We start from the raw sequence: 13,702 nt of genomic DNA, 5'->3' as shown, positions 1-13,702 counted from the left end.
TATCTGAGTTGGCTTCAGGCTGAAGCCCGTTTGCCCCTCTTGCTCTGGGTTCGTGTGTAAGTTGGGCAGTGACAGTCTCTGTGCTCCAGCTCTGGATGAATGACTTCTTTGCCTGTCCCCAGACACCATCAGGAGACTAAGCTGTCAGAGGGTAAAGAGAACAGTTTAGGACAGCAACACTCCTCACTCATGTGTTAGAATTTTTTCTTTTAGTTTTACTGAATGTAATATTCTGCAGCAAAACTTACAAGCTGTAGATGTATAGCTCATTGGATTTTCACAAACTAATAATACCCTTAGAACCAGTTCTTAGATCAAGAAATGAACATTACCAGTACACCAGAAACCCCCACATGCTTTATTTCAGGTAGCCCTATCTGACTTAGATGTTGTTGTGGAGTCACTAAATCAGGTCCGACTCTTTGAGACCCCGTGGACTGCAGCACACCAGCCTTCCCTGTCCTTCACTATCTCCCGGAGTTTGCTCAGATTCATGTCCGTTAGTCGATGATGCTATCTAACTATCTCATGCTCTGCAGCCCTCTTCTCCTTTTGCCTTCAATATTTTAATTATGAGAAAGCAAGATAGATGCCTTGGGACTCTGAAAGATTTGAAATATATCTGCCAGTATATTTGAGGACATTAGTTAGTAAGTCAAAAACATGGGATGGTACCTATTCTGATTTAAGAAGAGTTTTCATTTTTCACATATAATAAATGTCAGGCTTCTAGGAGGTGTCTGCTAAGTTTTCCTCTCAATTGTGGGATGTCTCATTTTTCTCATTGTAACTGTGCCCTACACATTATACCCACATATGTACTGTTCTGTGCATTTGTCTTCTTTTAGATGTCTCATCTGTAGACCGTCAAAAAATATAAATATATTGACCATATAAGGTGACTATTTGAATTTTACCATGTGTGAAAAAAATCAATTCTTAACTGAATTTCTAACTTGAATAAATTGAGTTAATTTCTTATGTTACTAGAATACTTAATTTGTTAGGCTGGAGTAATAATTCCAGAAAGTTCATGGTTAATAATTTTATTTTCAGAGTTAGATATCAATGTAACAGCAACTCAAGTTTGTCTAAGCATAGAAGCTCACACAATCAGACTGCCACCACCTCAGGTACCACATATTTTTATTTCTTAATATATAATTAATGTATTTTTATTACTATATAATTAATATATTTATTATCATTACTGATATGCTAGGAGGTTTTAATTTTTAATAAGAGTGATGAGAAATTTATTATCAAAATTCATATTATTAAATACTTGACATATTGATATTGTCTTAAATCTGTTTACCAAAGAAAACATCATTCTGTCCGTTTAATACAGATCTGATTATGTTATTCCTTTACTCAAAAATCTCTTTAGGTAGCATTCAAGACTCCACAATGCTGCGTTGCCTCAGCACCTGCTCTTTGCCTTTTCTTTCACCTCCAAATATTAAAAGTGCTATTTCAGCTCATACTAAATATATTAATAATAAACCCACATTGGCATTGTTATGGTTTTTTTCATCTTTTTTTTTTTTACACCTAACACGTTTTGCCTTCTTAGTAAAAGGATCTATCTTCTATTTTGCTTATTCTCATAGCACCCAGTATAGAAACTTTCACATTAATGGTAACTCAGTGACTGTTATTTTCCTTCTTCTGTGACAGAGTTTCTCAACAGAGAGGGGTAGAGGGTGAAATGAGTGGTTTCTTCCCCGTGAGACATCTGTGACTTCTAGAGAAAGCTGGGCTGTCACTCAGTGGGAGGGTGTGTTGCTACGGCGTTAAGTGGGTAGAGGCCAGGATGCCGCTGAGTCTTCTAGCGCACACCGGAGCACCTCCACTCCATCCCCACCAAGAGTCTTCTGGGCCAGATGACCCACAATGGCCACACTGAGGAAGCCCAGGCACAGGACTGAAGACTCTTCTTTGCTTAGCGTGCCCCTTGATGTGCCATGTACTCTGCTTGTTCTTCAAGGACCGGCACAAATGCCGCTCCACTCATTTCTCCATTCATTCATTGTTTGATTACTTGTTATGTTAAGGCAGTAGACAAGTCAAAAATGAATGGGAGCTGTGTTCTGGCCCTCAACAGTTATGTAAGCCAATAGGAAAGCTGACCTGAGTATAAGTGATTGGAGTTACTACTGAGTCCACGCTCTTACTGCTCGCTGCATGGCAGGCCAGTAGATTGAAACACGAGGTGTTTGGGCAAAGACCTGTCAGCAGATGGAGAGGATGGTGGACTAGTGTTCCAGAGAGCCATCTTCCCAAGTTCCGGTTCAGGCTGTTTTTACACTAAAGAGGGAGTGGGTGTGCCTGGTTGTTACAAACTTCTTGGTGCCTGAATCCTTTGTTACTGCAGCTGTCCATGGCAGTCAAGTCATGATCTTCCTGTAAACCTCCAGCAAGACAAAGGTTCCACAGTTTCCTATCTCTATATGAATGGAAAGTGTTACACCTTTCAAGGTCAGGCCTGGGAGACAGGGCTTGAGAATGGGCTATCACATATATTTCAGGTTGGTTCTTCTCTGTCACAGAGTCAGTGGCATAATGTGAATATCTTGTACTGACAAGGAACCTTCCTAAGGCTCCAAACCGCTGTGATCTTTCACCCACTAAAACCTCCACACTATGCCTCACCACATATATTTGGAGTATCTCCATTAATCTCAGAAACACAATGGAAATTCAGAGCAGGATTAGTCATTGAATGTGGAGGAAAAGGGTCTAAATCTAGGCCTGTAAGGTTTGTATTGGCAGAATGCAGATAAATCAGTGTGGGGGCAGTGCTTTAAGCCAGGGCCTTGTTATAATGCTGATGGCTTGTCCAAGAATTGGAAAATTGGCTGGGTCAGCTGGAGTTCATTGAGAAGCAGCAGGCAGTAGACTTAGAATGTTGTTTCCCCGAAGATGAATGAATAAGAGCGAGGGATGTGAAACGGTCTCTCTAAACACAGTGTCCTCGACCCATTAATATTTTATTTTGCACCTCACTTGAGGTCTCTCCAACCTCTGCCTTGCTGTAAGAAAATGGCCCACACTACCCAGAGTGAGGAAACTGTAAGTGGCAAGTAGTTGCCACAGACAGGGCACCTGAGCACCAAAGAAAAAAGCATTCCAGATCTTGGAGAAGGGATACAAAAAGAGAGTGCAGTTGTTGGTTCTGTCCTCTTGCTTCCAGAAGACCAGAGGAAGGTGTAACTTCCTAACACATCCTTGTCCTCTACTTTAAAAAATTTGTTTAAAATTTAATTAAGAAGCTATTCTGACAGAATGTAAATATCTTCCTTTGGACAGAGATTCAACTCCCACTTAACATAATTAAAGAAACTGAAAGCCAGTTCAAATAAGTACAAAATAGGAGTTTGGCTTTGGACAATAAGAGGGAAAGTATGAAATATTTGATAAACTGTGTAGAGGAGGAAAAGGGGTGAGATGAAACACTGATTACCTTGTGTAAAGTGGTTATACATGATTCAATGTAACAGACTTTGAAACTGTTTCTTAACTGATGGTGTATGTGTGATAAATCTTTCTTTTTTTTTATTTTAATGAAATCTGTGTTTTTAAATGTTTCCTTTTGTTTGCCAAATTCTTTGGAGGACTTATGCATTAAATTCTTATTTCTATCAAAAGCTAAGAGAATTTGATATTTCTCAGAGTATTATAAAGAATTTTGAAACTAACCAGAGTGCTATTATTGAGGAACAGTCCATTTTAAGCAACTGGTGCTACGTTCTGCCAAGGTGAGATTTCAGTTTGTATTATCTGGGGTGAGTTTGGGATATAGTAGTTTTCTCCTATTTTGCTTCAACATTATTATGTGCAAAGTATAAACCATTTTTGTGAATTTTGGAAACTGAACTATAACTTTAAAAAGATATTGAAACAATATTGTCATACTTGCAGAAACCATCTAATTACTAAAATAATTTTATTACACATTTGTATCTTTATTAGACCTCATTTTAAAACAGTAAAATTTCTAGATATCTCATTATGAAATTACAACTATCTATAACATCAATAAAACCTTATAAACGTGTACATATAATTAATGATTCATTATCATTTGATTTGAGCTAAGTTATAAGTTTGCACTATCTTCAAGGGAAAAAAATGACTTGTTACTAACATAAATATGACTATTAGCATGAAATTTTAACCAGATTAGGAAGAACTTTAAGTAGTGGAATCTGCATTATAACTTGGTCATTGAAGCAGAGAAGCAGAGAAGAGGTAGATAGGGAACATAGATTTGCTTCCGATTCATTCAACTCTTAACAAACTTTTCCCTAAAGTCTAAAATTACCAGGCCTACCTCTGTGTGGCAACACTGTATAGTTGCCACACAGAGTTTGGTGTTTGTAACTGGCGTATTGTTTGCATCAGTTCAACTTTGTTTTTCCTAACAGTTCTTTATTAAGAATTTAATACAATGTTAATTTAGGACTGGGAGCAAATGAGTAGCTTATTACTTATATGTTGATAGTTGCTAAAATTTTTGAATGCTTTCCAAATCACATAGTTGACTTAAACCAACCCAGGAATCGAAACCAGTTCCCTTATATCTCTTGCATTGGCAGGCGGTTTCTTTACACTATAGTGCCACCTGGGAAGCTCCCTGTCTAAGCACCGGCTCATAATATTTTACCAACTGTGTTTTTCATAGTATGAAAATGGGACGAATGATAAATATTCTTCACTCCATACCCCCTGACTGTCCTTTCCACTCATATGAAGATTTCCGGATGCACTGGGATGGCCTGGTAAGGAATAGAAATATATATTACATTAGTAGCTATTTAATTTTGCTTCTTGTAATTTAACCTTAACTTTAGCTTTAACTCAAAAGAATTTCAACTTTGTTCTTAATTTTTAGTACGGCTATAAGCTTCCAGAAGACCTTGGAACTATTAAAATATACTGTAGCATCTACTTCAAAATGATAGGAGAAAGGATCTTCACATATCCTTTACAGATGCTCTCTGCCCACCCTAGGATCAAGGCATGACTCCTAGTGGAAAGGAACAAAATAATTATATAGGATTCTCCTTAGCCAAGGACTCCCTCTGGTGGCCTACTGAAAGGGTGGAATTGAAAGAATGAAAATTTCTTTTTTGGAGAATAATTTCACAGGCAAAGTTTAGAGGATTTAAATAGCACTTAATGCACCTCATTGATTTGAGAAAATATTTTTCTTGATGTTATTTTTAAAAATCTACACACAGAGAGAGCACAAGTACTCAGGCGAAACTCTCCCATGTTAATTAATACTGGTTTCATTGTATTTGTTTCTTTGTATTCTGACCAGCTGGTCTCTAAAAGGAAGAGGGAGGATCCTAGTGTTCTCCTTCTGTATTCTATATTTCCTAACCCAAATCTTAATATAAAGTTGAAGTTAACAGCTATCAATTATTACCCTTCATTAAATGCCAAGTGATTATTCCAAGTCTTCAGAATGTTTTATATCTGAAAAAGCTAACTGCTTTGCTCAAAGAACCACATTCAGAGCTTGAATGCAATTCATATGTGGTGTTTCTCTGTGCTGAATTTTTACTGTTCCTAGAAATGCTACCTGTTTATTGTTTACTGTGAATATTTACATTTATAATCTATGAAGATCATAATGTCTTTTCTATAAATCATTAATTTGCCAGTCTGTGGCGAGAGCCATATAGTAATAAGGGTACTACTGTGAGTTGTTTCTATTGTGAAAGTTAAAATTTAAAGTAGCTAGGATTTAGTTATTTGTGCCTTTTTAGCAGTTACAATTTTAAGACCTTTTTACATCAGTTAAAAAAAAATGCTGTCTCCTATCTGCAAAAAAATACTCCATTGTTCTTTAACAATGTTCAGGTACCCTCTCAGTTGCATCAGAAGTCAACCCATACAGTTCTTTCCAAGGGTAGATATGGAAGGTGTGTTGAAAAGCTTTCTTTCAGATTTAAAATCTAAACTGCCCCATATATGTGGATTTCCCATAAAGATGACAACTAAACCGTGCTACTACACACAAGAACTAACCACACTGCATTTGCAGGTGAGTAGTTTTCCATGTCCTACCGAGTTCTCTAGGACACGCTCTGCACGTGTGTTGCTTGGATCGTTGCTGTCAGCGATGGACAGCCTAACCCACTGTGCTGGGTCTCTTCCCTCCATTCAGTGTTTCCCTGATACTCTTTGTTTTTTTTGTACTGTCGTTCCTTTTATTATTGTATTTACCTTGGTATTATGGTAGTTGTTGGTCTATTTCTTCTAATTAATGTAATGTGACTTCTTAGAAGGCAGAGAACATATCCTAAGTTCCTGGTACTTAATATATGTTCATTATGTGTTTTTTCAAAGAATCAAAGAATAAATGATCTTACAAGATAATTTGGAAATATCTGCCTCATACAAGGAGAAGGCAATGGCACCCCACTCCAGTATTCTTGCCTGGAAAATCCCATGGACAGAGGAGCCTGGTAGGCTGCAGTCCATGAGGTCACTAAGAGTCGGACACATCTGAGCGACTTCACTTTTACTTTTCACTTTCATGCACTGGAGAAGGAAATGGCAGCCCACTCCAGTGTTCTTGCCTGGAGAATCCCAGGGACGGGAGAACCTGGTGGGCTGCTGTCTATGGGGTCGCACAGAGTTGGACATGACTGAAGTGACTTAGCTTCAGCAGCAGCCTCATATAAATCCAAGTTTTCTTTGAGGTTCTTTTGAGAAAGCCTTTAAATAATTGATAGAAATCGAAACAACTTGAGAACATTTTTATTGTAAGATGATATGCTAAGTGAAATCTTATTTATAAAAAAAATAATAAGTAGCAGTTGAAGCAGTACTGATGAAGAAAATAAGATGACGTATCTTCATACACAATAGGATACAATATTTTTGTCAAAAGGCAACAAAATCAAAAGGGAAGCTTTGGAAGAACAAATGGATATTTAATTTAAGTTTTTCAACAAGAATCTTTCTTTTAAATGACAGATATAATATGTTTTCATCAGAAGGAAAGACAAAGGTTTGAATAATTTGAGCAGTTTGAGATATAATATGGATTACTGGAATATTGCTGAGTCTCCTTTCTTGACTTACTAGCGCCTTGTTTTATTGTAGCCTCCACTGTGCAAATGACTTAGACTTTCATGTATGTTGACTTACTATGGCTCCAACACTATGCCTGATGGCATTTTTTGCTCTATGTTTTCAAGCCAGGTCACATCATCTGTCACTAGCCAGCATGGGGGTCTAGTGTCCTTGGGTTAAGGGTCAACACCTCATATAAATGCTATAAGAGCATGACAGCCAAGATACCAGGTACTGTGGGTAAGGCCATTTTGCTGGAAGGGCGTGTAGGTGGATGAATACCAGCTGATGTCTTTTTGAACTTCATGAATCTTAAAATTTTGACCAGACATAACATTTTAAAGAGTTTAGTTGTTGGCCAAGTCTAAATCTGAAGAATTTCCAAGACGTGTCATTACATCATGTACTTTTATCAAATATGTTTATATATTTATTGACTACCTAATATTTCTAGCCCATGTCTGTTTTGGAAATGGTGAATGCAGACAATGTATTTGTGAAAATTTGCTTCTCAAATGCAAAATAACACTTATGTGGAATTTCTGGTCTTTATATTGCCTCTGACAATTGGAATGCTGATGATAAGAATTTCTCCTACCCAGTTTTATTGAGCGCCTTCTGTATGCCTTCTCATTTAATTACCAAAATAGACTCTTGGGGTAAAAAATTGTTTCCTCAGTTTTGCAGAAAGGGAAACTGAAGCTCACAGCATTCAAGTTATTCAACCAAAGCCACACAGTTAAACTCATTGTAAAATTAAAACTGAAACCTGAAGAATCAGATTCTTAGTTCTAAAATTGGAAAGTTTAGATTTGTGGTTAAGATCTCAAGCTCTGGAGACAGGCTGCCTGGGTTTGAACCCCTTATTACTTATTTAATCTTGAAAGTGAAAGTTGCTCGGTCATGTCCAACTCTTTGCGACCCCATGACCTATACAGTCCATGGAATTCTCTAGGCCAGAATACTTAAGTGGGTAACCTTTCCCTTCTCCAAAGGATCTTCCCAACCCAGGGGTTGAAACCAGGTCTCCCGCATTGCAGGTGGATTCTTTACTAGCTGAACCACAAGGGAAGCCTGTGTATAATCTTGGACAAGTTATTTGATCTCTCTGTGCCTCCGTTCCCCCAACTGTAAAATGGGGCATCGCAGTAGTGGTAATGCTAGTGCTCATCACAAATTGGGCTCTTCGGGAAGCCTGCTCTGAAACAGAGTCCAGTGTGTGTGATGATTGTTGAGAACTACCCTTGGAATCAACACCCATGAGAGGCAGGGAAGGAAGATTGGGTGAAGGGAGAAGTCAAAACCAAAGCAGGTACTAAAATGGCCAATCACGGTGGTTCTGCATTGGCCAAAATAGCAGGGCTTTATGCCTCCTTCCAATCTGTTGTTAGATTTGGGCCACCTCGAGACAGGCAAATTCTTGAGTGAGATGGGCGTCCATAACCAAGGCCATCTCTGCAGGGACTGACTGCCAAAGGAAGTTTGCTGATAGCACCCAGCAGCGGGGATCCCCCTTTCTGGAAGGAGCTCTACGCAGCATATCACCGTTTCCTTCCCAGAGCCAGACTACACAGGGTTTTGTGGGTTTTATTTTTAGATTAGATAATCCTTCTTGGAACAGATGCTTGTATTTAAACCTTCAATAAATGTTAGTTTCTGTTATTGCTACCACCTTGTTAGCTCTAAGAGTCATGCAGTACTAAAAAAGAATAAATTTAAAAAATGAAAAATAAATGGATCAAACTGTTTGACAAAACTCAACTGACTTAAAAAAGGGTTTCATAAATTAGCAGCAGTGCCTAGCCCAATTAGCTTTAAAAAAAAAATTTTAATGAGAATTCTCCAAGATACATAAAAGAAGTTGCTATAGTATAATGAACTCTTGTATGCCTACCATCTGGTTACTCCTTGACATTTTTGGAATGCGGGGTAAACTGTAATATTTTAAAACAAATCCAGGATGTACTATTATTTAATCTGTAAAGACTTTAGTATTAATATGTGTCTTTTCTGATAAGAGCTTTTTAAAAAATTATTTACAGCAATTCCTCTGTGTGTGTGTACTTAGTTGCTCAGACATGTCCAACTCTTTGCAACCCCATGGACTCCTCTGTCGTGGGATTCTCCAGGCAAGAATACTGGAGTGAGTAGCTGTTCCTTTCTCCAGGGGATCTGCCCCACCCAGGGATTGAAAACGGGTCTCCTGCATTGCAGGCAGATTTATTACCATCTGAGCCTAGTTCATACTAACTCCCTATCTATCTCAAAGATTTATTTTCCAGGTTTTGTTTAAATCAGAATCCAAGCAAGATTCACTTAATTTGGTTGTTATATCTTTTAGATATCTTATTATATAACATCCCAAATTCTTTTCCCTTTTATTTATGCCAGTTATTTGCTGGAAAAAATGGATCATTTATCCTGAAAAATGTTCCATTTTTTTTCATTTGAATGATGGTTTCCCTGTTGTCATATCTTTGAAACGTAACACTTTCTTCCAAGACCCATATTTCCCACAAACCTCTAGCTAAATCTGAGCTTAACTGAATCCTGGTTCGACTTTAATTAAAGAAGCACTCAGGTGGTGCAAGGCACAGAACCAAATTTTAATAGATAAAGCACATATGATCCATCATTTTGGTTAGTCTTCAAGCTTTATTTAAATATTTCCTTAATTCTGGACCTCTATTTGATATCTATTTAAATATAGGTTAAAGCTTTTTATTTCCCTCTGTAATTTTACATTAATGTACAAAGTTATATAAATTGTATGCAGTTCTAGAAATTAAAAGTCACCTAAGCCACAGTGACACCTGGCAGAATAGTGGTCATAATGTGGTAAAGCATATGTTTTCTCTCAGGTTATTATTTCACAAATCTTTGGTTAGTTGACAATTTATGTATTTTAAGTTCTGTGAATTATTTATGATTTCATCTGCTGTTTGCATAAGCCCTTTTTGTAGCCTTTAAAGATTTTTTTAATATAAACCTAGAGGTTTCCCCCTTTGAGCTATTTACTATATTTTAAAAATTGAAAGAATGCATAAATAATATATTGGCAGGCTCGGGGGCAAAAAAAAGCCCCTGGAAATTATTTCCATCAGAGGTATATTCCTGGAAAATATTCAGGTATATTTAGGTGTATTCCTGAAGACAAAACTGGACATGAATGTAAACGTTTCAGATACATATTCTAGATGAGTTTTATATCAGAATACAAGTAACCTATTATATAAATCTGCCTAGATTGAGTTTTTCTTTTTGTATCTCAAGTAATATGGATGCTGTTTAACAGTTATTACAGTTTATAAAAACCAAGAGTCTAAAAATGTTCTTGGATTTTCTGTAGTTGCTTTCAACTTAATTCTTGAACCATATTTTTGTCAAACAGAAAATATTCAGTCTAGGCACTTTAAGATGATTTAGTCACTTCTGACAAAGCATCTTTTTGAGATAGAATTTTATGCAAATTTAGAAATCATCCTCCCCGTGGTAGCACCTGTGTACAGAGGAAAGCCTCGTAGGGTGAGGTGGGTGGTGTGTGGTAAAGCGCATGTGGTGTGTTTACCGAATGTGATCCATGCCAGGAAAGTGACTGTCCTAAGCTCTGTTTCCAGACATCTACAAAGCTGGTGAGTGGACACTTGGACTTCTGCTCACTCTGCCACCCAAATTCCAAAGTCATCCATAAGTAGACCTTTCAGCAGAAACTACAGAAGCATGACTTTACCTCACTCCTTTCTTCCAAATATTCTATGAGTGCATCTGATTGGTTGATCTTAAGTCACATCCTGAATCCTAGCTGCAAAGGAGAAAATGTTCATTTTAGGTTTCTAGGCTCTAGAAAGAGTGCTAAGAGAAGGAAACAGAGTTATTGCTTAAAGCCTCCAAAGTTCCCGTTTGGCATAAAGTTTTATAAATAGATAGTAGTGATGATTACACAGCAGAAGTACAGTGGGGGATATACTTAATGCCACTGAATTGTATGCTTAAAAATGGTTAAAATGGTATTATTTGATGTTTTATATTTTTTTAACCACAATTTGTTTAAGAAGACTATGAACGCTTGTTTCTCCTTGATATATCTGACAAGTCAGTTTGACAAATCAGTTTGTCAAGTCAGTTTCCAAAACGTTCCCAGGTACCAGCACTCTAGTAGGCAATGAGAAGACAGAATGATTAAGACAGTCAGTGCCCTATCGTCAATATCGCACTTACCCTGAAAGGCCCAGTGTAAATGCCTCTCCCATTACTTTAATTTCTTTGGATAAGTGTTTTGTTAGTAACTGTGTGGAGGATTTAAGAATATGAAGGATGTACGAGTAAGTAACTCATGGTTTTCCTGCCCTCAAAGAGTCTAGTATTTACTTAGGGAGAGTGAACATGCACACTAAAAGATAAGAGCGCTACATTGTCCTCTTTTTTTTTTTTTTTTTTTTTTTTTTGGTGACAAATACTGATAAATGATCTTTGGGAAACTGAAAGGGAAAAAAACGGAGAGAAGAGAGAAAGACGCATGAGCACGTTTGAAGCACAACAGTAGTAGCTAAGTGTATGGGTTTTACAGTTCATTTACTACAGTTTAGAACATAACTTCATCTGAAAACATTAACCTTTATGGATAGTATCGAAAGTAGGATAAAAAGTCATAAGAAACACACATGTCCTCAATAAGGCCCATTTGTTTTTTGCTTTTCTTTAGCTGTTCTATACACTGTAGTGTTACTTTTTATTCTATCTTGATGATATTTTATAAATTATTTCTTTTCCTTTAAGGACAGTTTTACATTTCCTAATGTTTATCCTTTCAGGAAAACAAAGTCAAGCTGCCAAATCTAACGGCTGAACAGAGGTTCAGGTCGGCTCCAGCTCCAGCCCCTTCCGCAGGACCCGCCCGGGCTCCGAGCTTCCCGCCGTGCTCAGCAGCTGCGGGCCACAAGGGGGCGCCGTCGGCCAGCCGGCCGAAGCCCGCGGGGTCCTCGGCTCTGCGCCTCCACCCCGAGTCTGTGCAGAGCAGCAAGAAACCGCTGTCCGACCAGGCCGCACTAGTACCGGGAGTACACACGCCCAACAGAGGAAGTGCTCAAGCTCAAGACACAGACTTTAGCCCCCAACGGAATATTGCCCCTAAATTCATACCAGTTTTCAAAAGTCGATCATTACAGATGAACAAAAGTATCTTACCACCTGAGAACCTGAGAAGAAAACGTGTTGATACAGAATCTAAGTTGTTTTCCCTTAAATCCAGTGAGATCCAGGACGATAAACCGAATTTAGATCCAACTACTAAAAAACGTAATCATAGCATTCAGATGAAGGCTAAAAATCTAAATCTCAAGAGTTGTAGATCTCGGCAAGAAAAAAACACTGAGTCCCATGGAAATATGACAAAAAATCCCCTTTCTAGTAGAAGATCATTGATCATGAGTTCAAGTGAAAGTAAACAACTGTCTAATAGTTCAGTATTTCAGATGCCAACTAGCAATTTAGGTGTAATAAAAAGTGCTGTTGGCTCCCAAGTGAATGGAAAAGAGAATTTGACAAGCAAATATATAACACAGATTCTAGGGAAAAGCCATGAGTCACTAAAAGTGAAAAGTCAGCCACATATTTTTGAATCAGACACAGATCCGGAAGATTCCCAACTGCTAGAGCCGCAGTCAATTGACCAGACTAAAGAATCGGATGTAACTGACCACCAATTAACAGTCAGCAGAACAGTCCCCAGGTCTAAAAAGAAGTTATGTCAGGACTTTCCAAAAACGTCAAAGAAGCCTCACTCCAATACTGTCCTTTGTGGACAATCCCGTGCTTCTAGGAAGCAGGTAAAAAACCAAAACGCAATTTTAATCTGGGGCCCCTCATCATGTGATACACTTCTAAACCCCCCAAATAAAGATATAAATGATTTGCCAAAGATCTTCTAGATACACACTGAAAATCAGAGTATCTAACACACCTGAAAGTATATACAATTAATTTATAATAAAATGTGATTCTTCAATCTGGTTACAGATATATCACTTGGACGAATCAAAACCCAAGAAGTCTCTCATTCCTAAAGCTTAGGACATGGATGTGAAAGAAGGAAATATCCAGCAGGTAACTTCGCTGATATCTTCTGAGTTGTTTTTTGTGACATCACCCAAATTGGAATCACCAAGATTAGGGGTCCCCAATCTCATGTACCAAAGGAGCTACCTTTAATCCTTGAAGCCTTAAAATCTAGGAAATAGTAAATGGTGGGGACAGTACAGCCCTTGACGAAGGACTGTGCGCAGCAGCTGTGGTGTGTTTTAAGAGGTCCTTAAAGAGGGGTGAGGTAGAGGGGTCCCATCGCTGGCTCCCACCCACTGTCCTGGGGTCTCGGCAGACTAAGAGGAGGGTACTGCAGCAACAGACTGCCTAAAGATGTAAGATTTCACAGCCGTTAGAACACCTACTTTTTGGACTCTCCCCCGAGATAACTAACCTCAAATGATGTTTCCAAAGTTAATCATTAAGTTCAAGTTTACTCCAAAGAATTTTACAGTGCTGACTAGAGTTAAACGTGAGATTTAGCTGAAAATGCTAGTCCACAGCTCTGAAATCACAAAATCATGCATCT

The 13,702-nt window shown here is 38.0% G+C and overlaps 1 protein-coding gene across 1 annotated transcript in view; it reads left to right on the top strand.

The window, feature by feature from the left end:
* C4H18orf63 (chromosome 4 C18orf63 homolog) overlaps positions 1 to 13,702 on the top strand; it is a 36,956-nt gene that overhangs the window by 9,807 nt on the left and 13,447 nt on the right. Inside the window, exons 6-11 of the mRNA XM_065932902.1 lie at positions 1,057 to 1,133; positions 3,652 to 3,761; positions 4,688 to 4,784; positions 4,898 to 4,983; positions 5,875 to 6,058; positions 11,907 to 12,920. Of these exons, the coding sequence (XP_065788974.1) occupies positions 1,057 to 1,133; positions 3,652 to 3,761; positions 4,688 to 4,784; positions 4,898 to 4,983; positions 5,875 to 6,058; positions 11,907 to 12,920 (1,568 nt within the window). The remainder of the gene's footprint in view (positions 1 to 1,056; positions 1,134 to 3,651; positions 3,762 to 4,687; positions 4,785 to 4,897; positions 4,984 to 5,874; positions 6,059 to 11,906; positions 12,921 to 13,702) is intronic.

This window comes from Muntiacus reevesi, chromosome 4 (genome assembly GCF_963930625.1).
Source record: "Muntiacus reevesi chromosome 4, mMunRee1.1, whole genome shotgun sequence".
Classification (NCBI taxonomy): domain Eukaryota; kingdom Metazoa; phylum Chordata; class Mammalia; order Artiodactyla; family Cervidae; genus Muntiacus; species Muntiacus reevesi.
Note: the sequence above shows the minus strand (reverse complement) of the source record. Positions and strands in the feature narration are given on the sequence as shown.